The sequence below is a fragment of the Symphalangus syndactylus genome, chromosome 6, assembly GCF_028878055.3.
Source record: "Symphalangus syndactylus isolate Jambi chromosome 6, NHGRI_mSymSyn1-v2.1_pri, whole genome shotgun sequence".
Lineage (NCBI taxonomy): Eukaryota > Metazoa > Chordata > Mammalia > Primates > Hylobatidae > Symphalangus > Symphalangus syndactylus.
In genome coordinates this window covers 144,311,954-144,333,665 of record NC_072428.2, presented here as the reverse complement: position 1 = coordinate 144,333,665, position 21,712 = coordinate 144,311,954, and the positions used below count along the sequence as shown (strand labels likewise).

The 21,712-nt window shown below is 46.5% G+C and overlaps 1 protein-coding gene across 5 annotated transcripts in view; it reads right to left on the bottom strand.

The window, feature by feature from the left end:
• The window catches only part of DPP6 (dipeptidyl peptidase like 6), a 1,185,884-nt gene that overhangs the window by 80,177 nt on the left and 1,083,995 nt on the right, over positions 1-21,712 (bottom strand). For all 5 annotated transcript variants that reach the window (XM_063641745.1, XM_055269771.2, XM_055269769.2 and 2 more), the window contains 4 exons: positions 18,003-18,110; positions 15,283-15,374; positions 14,275-14,322; positions 12,102-12,220 (listed from right to left, as the gene is read on the bottom strand). In XM_063641745.1, coding sequence (XP_063497815.1) covers positions 12,102-12,220; positions 14,275-14,322; positions 15,283-15,374; positions 18,003-18,110 — 367 coding nt within the window. The remainder of the gene's footprint in view (positions 1-12,101; positions 12,221-14,274; positions 14,323-15,282; positions 15,375-18,002; positions 18,111-21,712) is intronic.

The window sequence follows — 21,712 nt, the reverse complement described above, 5'->3', positions numbered from 1 at the left end:
GCTTTTATTACCCAGAGCAGGGGCAACAAGGATAAAAGGAATGGACACATTCTAGAGGCATTATTTATTGAGTTGAATTTATTTATTTATTTATTGAGACAGAGTTTCACTCTTGTTGCCCAGGCTGGAGGGCAATGGCACGATCTCAGCTCACTGCAACCTCTGCCTCCCGGGTTCAAGCAATTCTCCTGTCTCAGCCTCCTGAGTAGCTGGAATTAAAGGCATGTGCCACCACACCCGGCTCATTTTTGTATTTTTAGTAGAGTCAGGGTTTCACCATGTTGGCCAGGCTGGTCTTGAATTCCTGACCTCAGGTGATTCGCCTGCCTCGGCCTCCAAAACTGCTGGCATTACAGGCGTGAGCCACCGTGCCCGGCCCCATTATTTATTTTTAATGGACATTTCAGATGAAAGACTGCAGGACATGGCCTCTGATGTAGAAAGGCATGCTTGTACCAGGTTCATCATACCTGCTACTGCCCAGGAATGGGAAAGGTGTTGAGTGGGAAAGTGAGAAGCTTCTTTTCCATGGAAGATGTTTGTTTGGTTGTTACTGAAGAGGAATATGAGTGGTTTGCGTGGTGTCTGGTAGCATTTACTGAAGAGTGTGACATGTTCCAAAGTGTTCATGTCACTTACACTAACAATATAACCTGCCTTGAGAATCTCTCTCCTTGTTCTTTGTTCATGCAGCCTCAAAGGGAATGGCTCCAAATGTTTGAGAGACTGAACAGATGTTCTTACAAACACACCAGCAATGCTCCAAGGAGCTTCAAACCGGTTCTAAACATTCACTTGGACAAATTCAAAATTAAAAAGGGCAGCTGAGGTTAATTCCTTGGAAATTTTGATATAAGAGATGTCTAGAGGACTAACTAGTTTGTACAACCAAACCATTTGTTTCCAAATTTGCTGTTGGGAGTTAATAGCACCCTACATATTTGAGGCTAATAATACAGTTTTATCAATGAAGATGCAAACTATGTATTATTTTTCTAGCTCTGGGACTACTCTTTTATGGTTAGGCATGAGTTATTAGCAAATAATTTGAGCAGCAGTAGAATATTTAATTCCTATGTTGAGATCATGCAAAGGGTACGCCTGCTTACACTGTTGATCCAGCACTCTGAAGGGGTGTGAGTCAGTATCATCCCTGAGCCACTCTGGAAGGATCTGGAGATTTCTTCTCCCTCATTCAAAAGATGTATGACAGAAGAGGTGCCCTTCAGTCAGAAACCCTGGGCAACAGCCTCCCTCAGGAGACTTTCCATGACAGCCATTTCCATCCCTTCAGGTAACCGAGTCTCAATCTGCGTTTCTTCATGCATGCCCTTTTTCTCTTCTCTGAAGTGACATGCTGTCACTTCTATTTTGGCTGGCCATAATGCTTCAGGAGTCTAGGCCCTTAAAAAAATAAGCCCCTTCACCTCATTCTGCAGTACAAGGTGAGTTTTAGGATAAATCTCAAACTTTCAAATGTATGTCATCTTGGATAATATGGAATCTGAAGTCTCACCATGTGGAGGTATTCATTCATTTCAGGGGATTACACCAAACATCATAGATGCATGGCATGTGGCTGCTCCCCCACGACTGTGGATGACACGCATCACTAATCAATCAGGACATTCATGACATCACCCATCAATCACTCATGATGCTCATGTCATTAATCACTCAGGATATTCATGACATCACCCATCAATCACTCAGGACATTCATGACATCACCCTTCAATCACTCATGACATCCATGGCATCAATCAATTACTCATGATGCTCATGTCATTAATCACTCAGGACATTCATGACATCATCCATCAATCACTGAGGACATTCATGACATCACCCTTCAAACACTCATGACATCCATGGCATCAATCACTCATGATGCTCATGTCATTAATCACTCAAGACTTCATGACATCAGTTACTTGTGACATTTATGACATTAATCATTCACTCATGATGTTCATGACATTATCAATTGATCACTCATGATATTTGTAACATCGATCACTCATGATGTGCCTGACATTAGTCACTCACTCATGTTTCATTATATCACTCATGACCCTCATGACATCATTCATCAATTACTCTTGACATTGCTCATATTAATCACTCACTCATGATGTTCATGACATCATATATCACTCATAATGTTCATGACATCATAAATCACTCATGATGTTAATGACATCACGACTTTTATGACATCATCCATCAATCACTCATGACTTTCATGACATCATCCGTCAATCACTCATGATGTTCTTTCCTGCTGAGCCTACACTTGGCCTCAGAACCCTTCTCATCCATAGCACTGCAGCCAGCACCTTCCCAACAAGTGGAGTTGGTTGGCTGATTCCTATTTTTCATCCCTGCCTTACTCACTGCTCTGTTCTGACTAAAACCTGGCGAAAAGTGACAAGCACCTTAGTATACATATTTGCATGACACCTTAATAGCACCTTCGTGGACATTTCCCCTGGTTAATTATGTTTTCCAGCGAGAGGATGTAGGCGGGGCAGTTGGGAGCTCAGGGCACCTGAAGGCATGGAGGGGAAAGGTCACAGCAGGAGGAATGGGCAGGTGCTAAGAAAGCAGGAAATTTACTTCTTAACTTCTGCCAAGAACCAACTGTGAGGACCGCGGTGGACACATACACTCTGGAAGCCACCAGGTACTCATTGCCATGCCTGACGGTTGATTTAATGTTTTGTGGCTCTGGCATCCATGGCCGCTTCTGGAATTTGCTAGTGTAAGTGCAAGATCCAGGGGTTCCAACCTAAGCCTGCTGAGGTGCTGGAGTGCCCACTAACATTTGGGCAGGAATGCTGCTTCATTCACTTCATGCGTGTTAGCCACCTCCAGCCTTGGCCCCAACTTTTGGATACTGAGTGGGTAGCAAGTGGATGTGTAAGAAACTCAATTGAATCCTAAGGTGATGACAATGATGACAACAATTATGATAGTTAACACTTATTATTAAACACTTACTATGTATCAGATGCCATGGTAAGTACTCTACATGCACTATCTAGGTTAATCTTCAAAACAATCTCACAGGACAGGTACAGTGGTGCCCCATATCCACCAGAGACATGTTCCCAGACCCCAGTGGATGCCTGAAACCAAGGATAGTATTGAACCCCCTATATATAATGTTTTTCCTATGCCTACATACCTAATTATAAAGTTTCATTTATAAATTAGGCATAGTAAGAGAAGAACAATAACTAATAATGAAATCAAACAATTATAACAATATACTGTAATAAAAGTTATTATGAATGTGGTGTCTCTCTCTCAAAATATCTTATTGTTTGTAATATTTTCAGAGCATAGTTGACTCTGGGTAACTGAAACCTCAAAAAGTACAGCTGTGGATAAGGGGGGACTGCCATGCTGTTATTCCTCCGATTTTCAGGATTAGGGTGTGGAGGATTAAGCAAGGTTAACCAAGATGCCCAAGGTCACGAAGCTGTAGGTGGCAGAGTTCAGGTTTGAACCCAGCTCTATGGTTCCATACTCCATAGACCTCCCTTATTGCCATTTCAATCTCCCGTGATTTTGATAATGATGGCAATGATGGTGATGACAGAAGATCCTGGGGAATATTTAATAGTAAGAAGAATAGTTATCAGAATTGAGTCACTGTATTTTAGGCTCAGGTAATAATATTTTGGTTCCACTCAACTTGGAGAAGGAGAAGCCTGTCTTGATAAACCAAACTGCTAAGTCTAAGATCAAACTTCTTAAAGTCTGGAAAGTAGCTCCCTAATCACGGCTCAACACTGAAAGGGGCGGGGGTGAGAGCCCAGAGCTGTAAGGGATTCGTGAACACAGACTGCCCCGTTCCCACTCAGAGCAGCAAGTGACTGCAATAATTCCATCCTCGGCTTCAAGAAAAGGAAGTTTATTTAGTTATTTTTAAACATACAAAAAATATTTCAGTAGGAAGCAGCAAATGGCCAGTTCATACACGGAACTCATTTTCCTGGTGGCATTTGGACATTTCTTAGAAACAGGATTGATTGAGTCCTTTTCAAAAACTTGAAGGAAAATAAATCATACTCTTGAGATTCATTTTGAAGAGAAAAATCCAGTTCTCTAAACAGAGGCGAGGACTGTGAAACACAAATTATGTAAATTGGGCACTTTGATTCTGTTGTTCAGTGGCTCTGACGGTTGAATTTAGATGGGTAGGAGAAAACCCTACAGTACCTGTTATAGCTCTATGCCACTTGACTGTGAATTTTGCATTATGACAGGGAAGAAGTATTCCTGGAGAGAATCTATACTGGAACTGCTCTTCTTCCTCTAATATGCTGGAGTTGCTATCCAAAGATATGGTAGTATCACATTACTTCCTTCAGTGACCCCTCTTGCTGCTTCCAGAATGCGGTGAAGCCATTAAGAACTGTCTCTGGCACAGTCTAGTGTGGCTGCTCTTAATTTTGTGTTCCTGAGAAAAACAAGCTGAGCACTCTTTCTTTCTTATATAAGAAGGCAATACAGGCCTTAGAAGGGAGGTGCTATGGGTTTAATTAATGGTGTCCCCCCCAAAAGTTACACTGAAGTCCTGACCCCCAGTTCCTGTGAATGTGACCTTATTTGGAAACAAGGTCTTTGCAGGTGTAGTCAAGTTAAGATGAAGCTACGCTGGATTAGGTGGGTCCTCATCCAATGATTGGCATCTATATAAGAAGAGGGCAATTTGGATGCAGAGACAGAGGGGGAGACCACAGGAAGACAGAGGCAAAGATGAAAGCAATACATTGGTAAGTCAAAAAGTGCCAAGGACTGCTGGCAACCACCAGAAGCTCGAAAGAAGCGTGGAACAGATTCTCCCTCACAGCCTCCAAGAGAAACCACACTGGCCAACAGCTTGATTTTGGATTTCTGTCCTCCAGAACTGTGAGAGAATAAATTTCTGTTGGTTTAAACCATCCAGATTATGGTAATTTGTTACAGCTGTCCTAGGAAGTGAGTCCAGGAAGTGAGTACTTTTTTTCTTTAAAGATGGAATTGGGCTTATCCAGGACTAGAAGGTGAGACCACTCAGCCTTCCCCTGTCCTGTGCATCCCCAGTCATCTAAGACAGCTGAAGACTGAGTTCCTGTCTCGGGGTGAATACACAGTCACTTTCATGTTCTCTTGGCTTCTCATTCATCCCTCCTGGAAGGGGATGAAAATCAACCCTGCCCTGAAAATCTTGGAGAATGTATAGGGGTTTATGAGGTAGCCAAAGACAAAAGCATGGAAATGTGAAAAATGATATTGGGTCTAGGGAATTCTAAGTAGATCTATTTACACTTGAATATCAATTTCAAGGAATCAGAAATGGGGACATAGTCATCAACTATTATAATTAGAAACATACTTTTCAGGCCAAGCATGGTGGCTCAAAGCCTGTAATCCCAGTACTTTGGGAGGCCGAGGCAGGTGGATCACCTGAGGTCAGGAGTTCGAGACCAGCCTAGCCAACATGGAGAAACCCTGTCTCTACTAAAAATACAAAAATTAGCTGGGTGTGGTGGTGGGTGCTTGTAATCCCAGCTACTCAGGAGGCGGAGGTTGCAGTGAGCCAAGACTGCGTCATTGCACTCCAGCCTGGGTGACAAGAGCAAAACTCCATCTCAAAAAAAAAAAAAGAAAAAAAGAAATGTGCTTTTCAAATTGTAAAGAACTTAACGAATAGAAGATTATTTCTTTTATTACCCATCTCACAGGGTCATTGAGAAGACCAATTAAGTATGTATGCCAAAAGCTGCTTGGTATATTCTGGAAAATCATCATAAAATGTTATATCATAATACAATATTTTGAATATAGCTGGCTTCACTTCCAGACAATAGAGAGGTGGACAGAAACTCTCTGTATTACACAGATAGGTGAGTTTCCACAAGGTTCCACTGAGTCTGGCTTACAGCTGATCCCTCACACAGGTATCCAGGGGTCATCTGAAACCCATGCCCTTTAGACATAAATATTGACACTCAGAGATGGGATCCAGTGAAGTAGTGAGTGGATATAGTGGCTATAAGCATTTCTGAACCTCTATCTATATATTCTATTTGAATATATTTTTAATGTAACTGTGCAAAGTAAAAAAATAACTTATGGATTTGTATGTACAATCAAAAATTAAGGAATTAACCTAAAATAATTGTTATTAACCTAAAAATAATTTTTAGGTTTGTATGTACAATCAAAAATTTTAAGGAATTAAGAATTATAAACATAAAACATAAACATATAAGCATACAAATATCAAATATTGAGAAGCCACAGAAGAAATGTTAATGAAAACTTAGAGAAAGCATATGTTGATATTGCTAGATGGAACTCTATAATGATGCTGGACAAAATACACTGTGGAAGAAAACCTGAACATTAGGAAAAGATCAGTATGCCAAAGGACTAATGAAACAGAAGTACTGCTTGCAAACAACTGATGAGCTACAATCAGCTATGATTACAACAGACTGAGTGTTTATGTTGCCCCCAAATTTATACATTGAAGTCCTAACCTCCAACATGATGGTATTAAGAGGTGGGGCCTTTGAGAGGTGATTAGGTCCCAAGAGTGGAACCCTCAGGAATGGCATTAATGTGCATATAACAAGGCCCCAGAGAGCTCTGTCACCCTCTTTCCCACTATATGAGGATACAAGGAGAAATTGGTCATCTGTGACCCAGAAGAGGGCCCTTACCAGAATCAACCATGCTGGTACCCTGGTCTTGGACTTCCAGCTCCAGAACTGTGAGAAATAGCTTTCTGTTGTTTATAAGCCACACAGTCTATAGTACTTCACTACAGCAGCCCAAATGGACTAAGATGATAAAGTTATATTGCTGAATATGTTATAATACTGAAGATAAGTTACAGGATAGGTCAATATCAGCTAAACTTACCAAAAACTGTCCTAATGGAAGGCCCACAGAAAGGCAGGAAGAATGATGAAGTCTATACGGAGCAGTTATAATTTCATGATTTTATACCCAGCCCTTATGTCCTAATGTGGTTTGATAGCCTATATCTGCTCTCAGGGACATGTCTTTTGGCTGGTTGGTATCCATATTGTCCTAGTTGTTAAATCCTTTGACTATCATCCCTTCCTATGCCCAGACAACCTGAACTACTTGCACTTCCCTCCCTGTGTGATGGGTTGAACAGTTTTGAATGTGGGCATGTTTACAGATTTTACCATAGAGAAGCCTCTCATTGCCAGTACATTTATCCTCAACCTAAAAAAGGAAGGATTTTTTTTTGGTTCTGATTGCAACTAGAAGACTAAGTTAATTTATATAATAAAATGCTGCAGGAGGAGGGAAGGAGAAGAAAACAAGAGTCTCTAATGCTAGGAGTGGAGACGTTATTTTTGTCACGTTTCCAAGAAACTCTCAGAATAACCTGGGGTGTGAAGGAAACAGGACAGGAAATGAGCACTGACTAAATGTTGCTCTAGACTACACATCTGAGTCCATTTTAATACCTACTGAGAAATGTGGAGAAAAGTAAAATTATTTTAAATTATCTTTGTTTATTAAATCAGGTTGCTTGTATTCACTTGATCCTGATTCACATGCTGCAAAAGACTCCATCGCATAACCTTAGAATATTTCTTGTGCTTTTTCTCAGGCTGTACCTTCCACTTGGACTGATTTTTCCCATTCCAGATCCTACCTACTCATTTGTTTTAAATGCCACCTCGTCATTGACACCTTCCTTGAGTCTTCTCCTCCAGCAAAATGCCCCAAGCAATCCAAATGGGTATTATCATTTTCTCCTTTAAGATTTCATAGCCATTGATCTTCTCATCCCTTAGGCAATCATCACCAATGCCTGCTCAGCTTTCCCCATGGCAGGATGAGGCTCAGCTTCAGGGTCTGCTAAGTCAGTTATCACTAGTAACTACTTCCAGGTTCAAAGAGTTGGCTGCTCCTGTCTCCCCATTTACTTTGTTGTCTTTGTAAATTTAAACCTTTTCAGAAAATCTCTTTTTATAAGCGGGATTTTGGTTACCTCCATGGGGAGAGTTTAATTTGGGCATTCAAAAGTTACTTTAGCCAGAAAATAGCTTATTATGTAAACATTTTAAAGAGCAATTCTGTAGAGAAGAGGGCTAGTTTATGTCTACCTTAAGATGAGGCAACAGGCTAAATATTTAAATAGATCTTAAATGATTCAGGAAGCCCTAGGGTGATAATTTCATAATGACTAAGAGTTCAGTTTCTTAATCAACAAAAGAAAGGCAGGGTGGAGACTGGATTAGATGCTCTAAGATCTATTCCTGTCTTCAAATTTTAGGAATCTGTTTGATTATTATAGGGATCCAGGCATTGGCAGGAGGAGCATCCCATCCTTTCTGAAGGTGAGATTGTGGAGGTGCCCAATGGGCCAGGTTAGTCGTGTGTGTGTGACCCAGTGTGGCTGTACCTGGGGACTGGGTCAGTCGTGTGTGTGTGACCCAGTGTGGCTGTACCTGGGGCCCAGGTCAGTCGTGTGTGTGTGACCCAGTGTGGCTGTACCTGGGGGCTGGGTCAGTCGTGTGTCTGACTTTGTGTTGCTGTACTTGTTCTTTGCTTCTGTTTTCCTCCCAGGTATCAACTATGGAGTCATCTCTTCACAATAACTATTTGCAGACCACAACACAAGCCTTGCAAATACATAAACATAAAAAGAAATATGACTCTCCCCTGGGACAGAAGGCCAGTGGCAGACTAGAAATCTGCACAGGAACCACACTACAGTGGTCTCTAAACTTTAACACTTTCTCCAAACAGCCTCCCAACACAGGGCTGTGTTTCTATCTACCACGGGCTCTATGTTTACATCCACCATGTGGGAACTGGAACTTCCCTGCCTAAATCCATGGCCATGGATCTCCTGGGAGAGCCTTTTTGGTTTCAACCCAGGGCTGCAGCTTATGGAAACTGAACCATAAAAGGCTTCCAGTTGTCAGAATGAGGCATCCAGACTAAACTTGAGCTTGAACTTAGCAGGGAGCTGTGACCTCCAAAGGGAAGCAGCGAAAGTGTTTGTTAAGTAAGGGCCAGGTGCGGTGGCTCAGGCCTGCAATCCCAGCACTTTGGGAGGCCAAGGCGGGTGGATCATTTGAGACCAGGAGTGTGAGACCAGCCTGGCCAACACGGCAAAACCCTGTCTTTCCTAAAAATATAAAAATTATATATCCATGTAATCCTAGCTACTTGGGAGGCTGAGGCAGAAGAATCGCTTGAACACGGGAGGCAGAGGTTGCAGTGACCTGAGATTGCACCAGCGCACTCCAGCCTGGGCGAGAGAGCAAGACTCCATCTCAAACAACAACAGCAACAACAAGCGAGCTGTTGGATTCTGGATTCTGGGAGGGTCACCATGTGGAGCAGATGTTAGTATGTGTTAGGAATATGACCGAGCAGCTCAGCCTCAAACCACGATTTAAACTATTTTTCTTTCTCCTCTCCTCTTCTGTCTGCTCCCAGTCTCAAGATACAACTTTGAGACAAGCTGTGTATGTGTTACCTTTCCTCTTGAAACACAGCCTCAGAATGTGCTGTGGCCTCCACTCCCTTTCTTTTCCCATTCTATGCTCTCATGCCTTATGCACATTTATTAACCCAGATGCTTGCGGAGCACACACCATGCTCTCTTATCTGATCATGTATTTCCTTAAAACCTCCAGGAGTCAGATCCTGATAGGACCCAGATACCTCCAGAATTCTTTCTTTAACCAAAGATTACTTCAAGGCCGATACCCACTCGTGGCTGAAGAGTGACTACAAGGCCGACTGTGATTAATTGATAAGCTGGTAGGATCCACGATGGTGCCAGCCCCTTCACCAAATGGGACAATAATTAAAGAGGGGCCACCGCAGCCAGTCACACCCCTTGGCACCTCCTAACCCCCCAAGCTCTTCTGCATTCCAAACCCTCTTTTTTTTTTTTTTTTTAAAAGAAGAAACCCTGTATTTTCTCCACAAATTGAAGAGTGGAATTGCTTTCTGCTCTTCCCCTTGCTAGCATAGATAATAAAGAAATATCGCTCCTTCATATCACGACTCATTATTATTTTGACTTCTTTCCATGAGCAGTGAGAAGCTGGACCCTTCTCGCTGGTTATAGTAAGAATACGGGAAATACAAATCCATACTGTCACTGTCTTGACCAGTGCAGACCTCAGATCCCAAAGGCTCTGCCTCCTGCCGAGGCCAGACCAAGCCCCTCTGGCAAATGACCTCTGCCCCTGACTCAGGATCTCCACGATGGAGGCTCTGTCACCTTTCTCATTCAACCATTGTTGCTTGGGGCACTCTTCCTGAAATCTACTTCAATTTTTCACTTCTGTGTTTGACCATGACTTCCTGTGTGTTAAGCTGCCTCCTGCTTCTGAGACAGGATTCTGGATTCTGATTATGTGGCTCCTTGTAAGACTCTCTGGCTCCTAGTGGGTCTGCTTGCCACATTTTCCCAATCCCTATGCCCCGTCAATCCCTATAATTTCCCAAGTTCTTATTTCATGAAGATCCCGCCCTAGGAGACAGGTGTCACTGGGCTAGGAACCGGGAGACCTTGATTCTGGCCCTCTCTGTATCACTGGCTCATTGGGAGTCAGGGAATCCACTCAACTTCCGGCTTAGGGTTTGCCATCTGATACACGAAGTGGGTCAGTTAGATCTTAGGTTCTTTCCCCTACAGCTGTCTATGATTTCAGATACTTGGTGGCCTCCTTCTTGGGATGCACAGGAAAGAGGAATTTGGTACCATTAACTTTGAGGGAACTGGGACACTAATGTTATATTTCAGTTGCACCCCCCTCATCCCTCCGTGGTCTCCTTGCTGTCTTAGAAGAATGTCAAGGGCTGAGCTTGTGTTGAGCAAGAGGCTGAGTGCTCCTGTTCTGTGGATTTTCAAGATTTTAAATGTCACTGATAAAAAGAGAACAAAGTCATGAAGTCATGAGCTCTCTAGTAGCTAGCAAAGGCTAGCAAAGACATTGCTCTGATAAAACTTACTCATTCTCCACCTATGGCTTAGAGGATTGAAACTCTGACTGAGGAGCGAATTGCTCCTGATCTCAGTCTCCGCCTGTAGCATATTTTCATTCTTTAAGGTCATCACAGGAGATCATATTTTGTTATGACCATATTTAGGATGACTTACCTTTCCATGGGTTCATATCGTATCTTTCCAAGATATAGACAAGCAGCAAAAATATTCTTTGTATCCCGTATGCAACGTGGCCTACTCTTTTGTGTATGCTGGTTGGTGTGATCAAACTCTTGCAGTTTGGGATAAATTATCAATGAATTGGGACATAGGGAAATATTTTTCTGAGACTTCTTTAACATAACCTCAATCCTTTTTTCTTATCTGGTCATTTGAGATGGAGTCTCACTCTGTTGCCCAGGCTGGAGTGTAGTGGTGCGGTCTCAGCTCACTGCAACCTCCACCTCCTGGGTTCATGCGATTCTTCTGCCTCAGCCTCCCTAGTAGCTGAGATTACAGGCATTCACCACCATGCCCGGCTAATTTTTATATTTTTAGTAGAGACGGGATTTCGCCATGTTAGCCAGGCAGGTCTCAAACTCCTGACCTCAGGTGAATCTGCCCACCTTGGCCTCCCAAAGTGCTGGGATTACAGGCCTGAGCCACTGTGCCTGGTGATGTTCAATCATCCTTAAATATGATTGAAAAGTTAATCTTTGAAATTGTTTTCCTATCTTTATTGATGGGTTGATGGCTTTGGCTCATCGCTGTGTAGGATATTTACCCCTCCTAGCTCATGGGACTATTATGTTTTGTGGACGATGGGAGACAAACTGTGAGATTACTGGCACAGCGTGCACAGAACACTCTGATAAGCTGTACGCCTGTATGAAACGTAAAGTAGCCCTACTGCACCAGACTCTGTGGGGGTCCAGTCATCTTGCGCCATGAGCAATGTTATCAGGTAGGCGGGATCCTCACCTGTTCTGGAATACACTGTGCTCCCACCACAGCCGCCGCCCCCTCCCCGCAAGTGTGCCTGCCCCCTCCCTGCAAACATGCCTGCCAGGGCTCTCCGCCCTGACGGGGTGGCAGGAGCTGACCTTCGCACTTGAGCAGGAAGAAGTCCATGCTGTGGCTGAAGGAAGCGCTGAAGTAGGTGCAGTTCTCAACCAGGTCGCAGGAGAGGCACTGCCTGTTGAAGTTGCCCACCGTGTTGGCACTGGAAGAGCAAAGGACGCAGGTGTGAACGCGGGCAGAGAGGAGCCGCCCTCCACGCTGGGTGCCACAAGCTGGTGTGCTCTCCTCATGAGGGTGATCTGCGGAGCCCTGCTACAGACCCCCCGGGCCTTTCTCCCTCTGTCTCCCTGCTGGAGCCCCTGAGACCACCCAGCTCCATTTCCACCTTCCTTTGCTGGTGGGTCCCTCCCACTCTCAAGAGCTTTCAGCACCCTGCTTGTGGGAGGGCCGGAAGGCGGTCACATACGCTGCCTTCTCCAGGCTCTGCAGGTGGCCTGGTATGAGGAGCATGGAGCTGTCGGCATTATGATCTAGCACTCTATCTGCACGTGTCCTGTCTCTCTGAGTGGATGGCTAGCAATTTGAGAACAGTAGACAGAGTCATGTATCTTCAAATTCTCTGGAGTTCCAAACGCTGGCATGGGAGCAGGCAGGTCTCCTTGCTGCACCAGTGGAATTGAACTCTGGCAGCTTCCAAAAGCCCATCCCCTGACAGAGTGAAACCTTGAGAGCTCATGCTTCCCACTCAATGGAGCTACAGAAGTGGGAACCGGCTTGAAGATGTTACCCAGGACCACTGTGGTCAAGTGTCATTTCAAGTCAAGAAGGCCTAGAATGTGCTCCCTAAAATGGAAAGATCCTAAGGTACCGGATCTACCTGGAAGAAGTTCTTATCTGAACATTTTGCCCCAGGAGGGTCCCCTCTAACCATAGGTTTCAGTGTGAAGTCTGTTGTTCCAGGAGTAAAGGCATTTCACGGGAGAGAGAAGACAACCTTCTCATTCTGTAATTTGGAGGACAGGGGCCACAGGCAGCCTCTCGTGTTTATTAATTGGTGACATGTGGATTTCAATTTTCCTAGTAGACACACGGTGACGATGGAACATCTACACAGAGAAGCACATCTGTGACTCTCCCTCCACTGGCTCCCTCATGCTGACCTCATCCTCTCTGCATAGCTGCCGATGGCTGGAAAGGGTGGCTGCGTTCACCAGGGAGACTTCCCAATGTCCCAGCAGTGGGGCAGGGGCAACAGGCATTGGCTCCATTTAGACAATGCGCCACTGGCCTCAAGCCTCAGGTCTGCCCTGAACAACATCCTCTTCAGCGGCCAAGGTGCCTTTAGGTGTAACTGGCTGCAGCCCTCCCATGCAGAGGCGCGGGGGAGGCAGCAGACACCCCCTCCTCACCTCTGTGGCCCTGGCAGAAAGCGCCCAGGGCCAATCTCACTTCACAACCTAAAGCCTCCTTTAGCGAGAACAGTGACTGGGCAGATGACAGGACTAAATGTAGAAGAAGGACACGCCCTAGAAAAAAACCCAGTCCCCCTCCAGGGTTCAGGGCATAGCGTCCCTGCCCTCTTTGAGATTTGGAAGCTTGTCCAAAGTCGCACAGTTGGGCTGTTGAGACGGGAAATTGCCTTTGGGGTCTCATCATAAATATGAGCCTTCTACTTTATAGCCATATAATATTTGTGATTAACCTTTTTCTTTCCAATCAAATTTCATTCATCTACCCCGATCCCAAATAACTTTAGGCTGCTTCCAAACTGAGGGGCTTTGAGATCATGCTCCCCGTCTTCCTCAGGGCAGAGTCCCCCAAAGCCAGCGAGCTACAATGCCGGAAAGCAGGGCCGGCCTCCTCGCGCTGACCCACGGTTCATTTCCAAACCACACTCTGTTCCCTACAAAAAATCGGCGAGGGGCAGGGCGGGGCAGAATTCCTCTGAGGTGACATTGAATAGAGGTGAAAAGGAAAGACAGGTAAAAGTCCATCCATTGGCCGAAAAGGCAAGTGGGTGACGGGGAAAACCCAAGTCAATGACGGCAGAAAAATAAAGCTTCAAAAGTCTCAAAACTACCCCTTTGGTGGCCTCTACAAGTTTCTTTACTTCTCTCCAGACTCTACAGCTACTCCTCTGTGGTGGGGTCTGTCTTTGCTGCCGCCCTTTCTGAACTGCTGAAAAGGTGCAATTCTGCAAAGCCTGGATGCCCTCCTAAGGGGGAGGGCCCTGTGTGCAGGGGGAGCCAGAGTTACCTGTAGAGTTGTCGTCTCCGAGGCAGGTCCTCTGTGCTCAAGAAGTAGCTGCAAAGATCACCAAGGCGCACAGGGTTAGTTTGCTCCAGGGCACGTCTGCACTTCACATTCCTGGCACCACCTCTATGGACACTCCTCAGGGACTGCCGCCCATGGCCTGCAGGGAGTAGCTCCCCTGTTCAGGTCCAGCTACACCTGTGGCCACAGCAAGGGGTGGCCAGACACCTAAGGGCTGAGGGACACCAGTGCAGATTCCACTGGCTCCGGGTGCCCCCTGCACTGGCCTCTGCTTCATGGCTGGAGGGTACTGTGGTTGGGGGTGACATGCACCTGAATGTGGATGTGGAATTCTTTTACAAGATCACTCACCTTCTGAAAGGCAAGGAGCTGAGCACATTTAAGACAAGTTCAGACATACAGCCTGGCCCAATAAATAGTTGTTGACTCATTTTCACCTAAGACCTCCCAATGCAGAAACCTTGGCTTTTACCCCGGGAGCAGGGAGGTGAAATTGTATGGTGGTAAAATCCTCCTAACTGGGCTCCCCTCATCTGAGCTAAATCCACCTGCTACCAACTAAATAACCTGGAGCAAATTACTCATTTTTGTTTTCATTTACTTATTTTTAAAATGGAGAAAGCAGTAAATTCACCTCATGGAACTGTTGTATTCAATAATGTCTGTAAAGCACTTGGCTTAGTGCCTGGACTAGTAAAAACTCAATCAACATCAGTACTACCCCTACTACTGCTGTTAGTGCGTTTCCCCTCACGGGCTGGCTGCAAGCCTAATTGCGTCCTCAGGACGCCGCAGCTCTGGAAGTTGGACTGTTGAGACGGGAATCTACTATACATTTTCATGAAGAAACTAGGAGTCAGTGAAGCATGCTGCCTAAGGAGGAAAGAGGAGGCCTCCTGTGCTTCTGTATTCCATGAGTGTAATTGACAAAAAATAACAAACGTGTCCCATTGGCCGGTAAGACGGGGCAGGCCCCTGGTTCTCACTCACATCTTATTCCCCTTCTCGTCGTAGGCTAGGATCTTGGTCACGTCCCAGTCCCCGGAGGTGATGGACTGGATGTTGTCGTTGCTGCTGTTGGGCTGAAACACACAGACATGGCATCAGGAGCAGACACCGGTGTCCCGGCATGGCTCTGCATCCTCCAACTGTTTTGGACACCAGGCGACAGCGGCTGCCATTCTGTCTGTGGGAAGGGCTCTCTTCCCCTTCTGCCTGCTCCTCTCCTGGGAGGCAACATCCTCCGTGGGGCTTCCCAACCAACCCCAGGCCCGCAGCCTCCCTGACCCCCAAATGTCAGTGGTGGGGAACAGTGCCCTGTCCTCTTTGGTGACGTGAATCATTTGGACCTGACCTCCAACCACGATGGAAGCATCTCAGGAGGAGAATCAATGCTTTATAGGCCTTTTTCATTTGTAAATCTAATTAGTGGAGCCATTACTGAAGGGGGACCAGTGAGGGAGGAAAGAGACAAATGCCGGGAGGTGGATGAATTCAGGGAGGGAAAAAGAAGAATAAACGGAGGGAGAAAGGGCACTCCCTGCTGCCACTGACAAGGACGGTTTGGACCACACTACACGTTTTGCACGCATTGTCTTTCCCTATGTGCCCCTTGAGCTAAGAAGAATGGCAACAGACAATAGTAACGACAAACAATAACAGAAGAGAGAGACAGGGCCGTCTAGGCAGGAGCGACGTTTCAGTGGGGATTTGAAATGGGGCAGCTGTTCTGGATGGCAGGTGCACTGGGAGATGGGCACAGAGCAGGTGGAGATTTAACTAGGTGGAGGGCCCAATGTACACACTCTGTGGGCTGCAGACTCGAACATGGGGGTTGGGGGGCAGCAGGGCCTGGGGGCGCAGAGAGCGTGCAGGAGAGGCTGGGGAGTTTGAAGCAGATTTGGAAAGGGAAGGCCCTGGAGGCCCCCCGAGGGGTTCTGGGGACCTGCAGGAGATGGTGCCTCACGGGTGGTGCAGGAGACCTGCTTCCTGCTGGAATGTTTGATAGGGCTCTGGGCAAATGACGGCAACTTGGACAAATACAGAGACTGGGAGCCAAATGAAAACACTGGAGCATTTATAAATCTTCTTCTTTTCTTTTTTTTTGAGACAGTGTCTCACTCTGTCACCCTGGAGTGCAGTGGCACGATCTCAGCTTACTGCAGCTTCCGCCTCCTGGGTTCAAGCGATTCTCCTACTTCAGCCTCCCAAGTAGCTGGGACTACAGGCACGTGCCACCATGCCCAGCTAATTTTTGTTTCACCATGTTGGCCAGGCTGGTCTTGAACTCCTGACCTCAGGTGATCCACCTGCCTCAGCCTCCCAAAGTGCTGGGATTACAGGTGTGAGCCACCGCACCTGGCCAGCATTTTAAAATCTTGATCTAAGTGGTGTAAAATAGTAAACGAAAGAATGTAGGGTGGTAGAATGAAGACCATAGGGAAAAGCAAAGGCAACAGCTTGCAGACATTCTATCAGTCGTGTCATGAAGTGCACTGAGAAAAAATTGTACCTGAACCTCTGAGAGACGCCATTTCCATCCCAGGAGTCCCACAACCCCAACCCCGATTCCATCCCAGGAGTCTCACAGCCCCCACCCCGATTCCATCCCAGGGATCCCGCAGCCCCCACCCCGATTCCATCCCAGGGATCCCGCAGCCCCTACCCCGATTCCATCCCACGGGTCCCGCAGCCCCCACCCCGATTCCATCCCAGGAGTCTCGCAGCCCCCACCCCGATTCCATCCCAGGAGTCTCGCAGCCCCCACCCCAATTCCATCCCAGGGGTCCCGCAGCCCCCACCCCGATTCCATCCCAGGGGCTCCACAGCCCCCACCCCGATTCCATCAAAGCTGCTCTTAGTGGGGATGTTCTTGGATTGTTTTTTTTTGAAATTGCCTTTGGGGCCTCATCATAAATATGAGCCTTCTATGTTATAGCCATAGAATATTTGTGATTAACCTTTTCTCTGATCGAATTTCATTCATCTACCCTGATCCCAAGTAACTTTAGACTGCCTCCAAAACTGAGGAGTTCCAAGATCATGCTTCCCTTCTTCCTCAGGGCAGAGTCCCCCAAAGTCAACACCATGGCAGCCCCGTTTTGCAGGCATGAGGCTCCCTGAGGTGACCTCTGCAGGAGACAGTGACCCCGGGATATCTACTTTTGGTCCTAGATTCACGTATATTAATCTCTGAGGTTCCCTACCCAGGGATGCTCCGTTCCTAACTTGCCAGACCCCAGAACCAGTGAGTGATGACTGGTAGCACTCACATAATAAAATAATACCTGCATCCAACTCTGGGTGGAGATAGGGTGGCATGGGAGGCTGGACCCTGAGGGGCGTTGAGTGCGTGGAGCCATGCCTCAGAGGGGAGTATGTTAAGGAGACCCCCAGCAGAGGGAGAAGGAAAGGGCCCCCGGCACAGATGGTCCTCTAACATCCTCAGCCTTACACTGAACAGGGGACCCCAGGGTCTCTGCTGACCTTGGCAGAAGCGTCACTCACATTCTCGCACGTGACCAGATAGAGCAAGGCTCCACCAGGCCTGACAGGAACCTCCGCACTCACCAGCGCCATGCTCTGTCCTGCCTCCGGGACTCACCTTCAGTTTCCTCGAAAATGCAGGTGTGCCCAGCCCTAGACGCTGTCACCCCATGGCCTCTAGCCGGCTAGTTTCTAGTTCAGTCCTGGAAACTAGCAGGACTTACCTGGGACGAGGACACGGTGATGTGATAGAATTTCCCTCGTCCTCCCTGGGGGATCGCTCTGATGAAGAAAAACTTTCGGCCATCCTTGGAGAACACGGGTTCTTCATTCTGTGGACAAAGGCCACGGATGAAACCGCAACTAAAACATCACTTATTTTGAAGAGGTTGAACCAGAATAAAATATGCCCCAAGATACGCTTTCTATGTGATTTCTAAGGAGAGGTGCAGTTGAAATAATAAGCGCTTGGTGAGGCCATCACTTTCCTTGGGCATCATGAGTCAACTGTTCTGTTTTCTAAAAGAAGAAGAAGAATGAGGAACTAAGAGGCTACAGCCCCGGCAGTGGCAAATGAAAAGGCATCCCTCAGTCTACACAGCACCGAGACAAAGACCAGCCCTGTGTGCACACCAAGCTCACCAGCGAGAACAGGAACTCTGTTCTCAAAACTCAAAAGCGGGTGCTTCCTCCTCGAATTATTGCCCATTGAAACCAGAGCGTATTGTGAGATTTCTCCAGTGGCGTTTATTATATATCAGAAAAAAACATAATTCTCAACAATCACAAACCAGATTTTGCCTGAAAGCAAAATCTATTCTTTCTGTCTTTCCTTCTTATTTAATACAATTGATCTCACACTGAATAGCCCATCAAGAAGGCAAGAAAAAAAGAAAAGAAACACAAGGACAAATGCCACGGATTCTAAAACGCAGGTGGGAGGGGACAGCAGTCCCAGGGACGTGCTCCACCTCAGGCCACACTGGATGACAACACTTGCTTGGATCTACTGTCTCTTTTCCATGGAAACAGAATCAGCATGCCCAGTTTTCCCTGGGGGAAGGGTTCTGGGCTGGATTTAGGGCAGGTGTCACCACCGTCTCTGCCTGGCCCCCGGACAGTGAACAGCCAGTGGCCTCAGCCTTCCACCAGCCTGCAGGGTGGCCGTTGCTTTGATGGGTGAAAAAGGATTTTGCTACTGCAGTACCTTGGCCTATCTGAAGCCCAAGTTTGAAAGTTTACATCCGTGAACACCAATTAGCTGGTTGCGAGATGTATTTTCTGACTCAAGGAGCTTCACATGAATGCGGGGATGAGAACGAATGGTGAATAAACCCCAGCTGGCACAAGCAAAACTCATTTCCCTACAGCGAGTGAACCCATGCAGATATGATATGCCCAGAGAAATAAACTAACATGTGATTAAAATGACATTTAATCTTCATGAATATTTGCAATAAAATGAAACCTTTAATCTGCAAACATTTATTTTTCTATTTAGAATTGGAAGCATGGTATTTAAAAGCAGAGGAAATGGAAAAACCAGCGGTTAATTTGGCTTTTAAAATGCACTTTTATTTGCCAACTGTGGGGCGGGTAGGGCTATATTCCCTCAGTTTTCTGGGGGAAATGTTTGCACGTTTGGCAGAGAAAGATACTCTAAATAAATGTAATAAATAATTAATTCTGGCCAGAAGCATTGTTTTTATAATGAGGCCTCCACCGTTGTGATGTCATCTCTACCTTGTCATGGAAACATTCCTGGGAACACAGGTGAAGCCTCTGAGTCTCTCCGAGAGCCGGTTTCTCACGTGGTAAACGTATTTTTAGTGACAAAGTGCAATGATTGTTGACCAGGGGACCTGGATTTTATCCTGGTTCTGTCTCTCATTTGATTTTGGGGGAAGCGTTTCTAGTCTCTCTGGATGACAGAATTTATCACACACAGTGCCTGGTTTCCTCAACTCCACTCAGCGGGTCTGTGAAGGAGGAGCCCTTTTGACTCATGAGAGCTTCTTTGTGAGCTAGTTGTAGCATTTTTGCCAGTTTTTTTTTTTCCATGGTTCAGATATAATAATTTTGTCCAACCCCTCTTCCAGCCCAAATTTTGAAATCACAAAACCAAAATTCCGATTAAAGAAGAAAGACAGAAATGGATCCATGGAACCGATCCTTCAAGCAAAACAATAGGCTCTGGGGTTCTGTGGCAAATGCAGATGGTTCTGGCAGAGGGTCCTCGTGGGTCTGCCTCAGGACTGACTTTGCAGGGTCAGCGCAGCAGTGACAGGGTGTGTATGTGGCAGGGGGGATGGCCTGCTTTTCTGGAATATTCCCAGAGGAGAGGGAACTTGGTGGGTCTCCACACATGCATTTGCCTCTTCTTTTTGGATCATGGGGAATCTCTGCGGGTGACCATACTGAGGATTCCAGGAAGGAGGTGGGAAGAGAAGAGAGGAGGATGAAAGGCTCAGATGAACAGCTCAGATGACACAAAATTAGCAGGCTCGCTACAGCTCACCTCTGTTCTTGCATCGGGTCCTCGGAAGACCGTTGGACCTAAGCAGGCCGGGTCTCCCTGAGTCTGCAGGACTTTCCAGATGCCAGTCTCTCTTGGGCCAGCTGGGGCAAGCTTCTGTGACCCATTGGAGATGGGTGGGTAGAGTGCACGTGGCCTCCGTGTGTCTCCCTCACTCACGCCTGCAGCCCTCCCAGGAAAACCCCCTTAGGCTCTGTCTGAAGCGGCAGCCAATGGCTTCGCTGGCAGCAGGAGGCAGGTCCAGCTTTAAAAAGTTACTAAGTTGTTCTCCAGGATCTCACAGTATCTTGAGGGATGCAGAAACACTACAGATTATTTTTGAAAAATAGCGTCCATGAATTCCTTTACAAAAAAAACAATGTCATAAGAAACTGTTGGAAATTAAAACTTCCTGCAGACCACGGAGCTGCGATCCTCACAGGTGCAGACTCACAACCTGTAGGGTCTTCAGAGACACCCTGGCCTCCCAGCTGCTGCCATGGGCAGGGTGCCCCAACCCAGTGTCACAATCACAGCTGCAGCTGATGGGCTGACCTGACCCAGGGACGCTCCATCCCAGGAGAACACACCCGTCACAGAACATTACGTTTCCAACTCATGACAGCATTGCATATGTTTAAGCAGCTATTTAAAAAATTTAGCTGTGTGCTTAGTAAATACTTTAAAATTTACATTTGAAAACAGCAAGAATTATTTTAATTCATGCTACCTTTTAAACGTTGATTGGATTCTGCTTGGAAGGATCTGGTTTCCAGAATCCCATTCAGGCTGTCTTAGCCCGCACTTGAGTAGCTGTTCCCACATGGACAATGAGACACACAATCACTAATACAGGAAAGTCCTGCTGACGACCTCGGCTCTGTAGCTACTCTGCAGAGCTGATGAAGTGAGCGCTGGAGGACAGAACCACAGCCCCCATGGGCCTCCAGGGACCATGCACTCTGCCGTCCATCCAGAGGGCAGAACCGCAGGTGGCCGGCCGGGAAGCCAGCTCCCCCGTGAGACTGCCCCTTGAGGGGGACGGGACGCAGAGTGAGCATGTCCACCTTGCTTTCCCATAGCCTCCCTGCCCCCAACAAAGAGTCACGTCCCTCACCTCCTCCTGTTCAAACACAAAGTGGGCCTGGCATAGGGCCTCCTGCTCCCTGTCCACCACGCTTTTCCCAGCTCCCACTCCCACCAACGCCCGAATACCTCAGCACTGCTTCTGAATGTCTGAGGATCACCCTCGTGGCCTGCACGATGCACGTGATGTGAACATCTCATTTCTCTGTCTAGGATGTACCATCTTGAAGAGCTCATGCTCTAGCTTATTCATTTTTAAAAAATTGTTGAGGTAAAATTCCCATAACACAAAAGAAAACATATTAATAAAAGTGAGCAATTGAGTGGCATTTA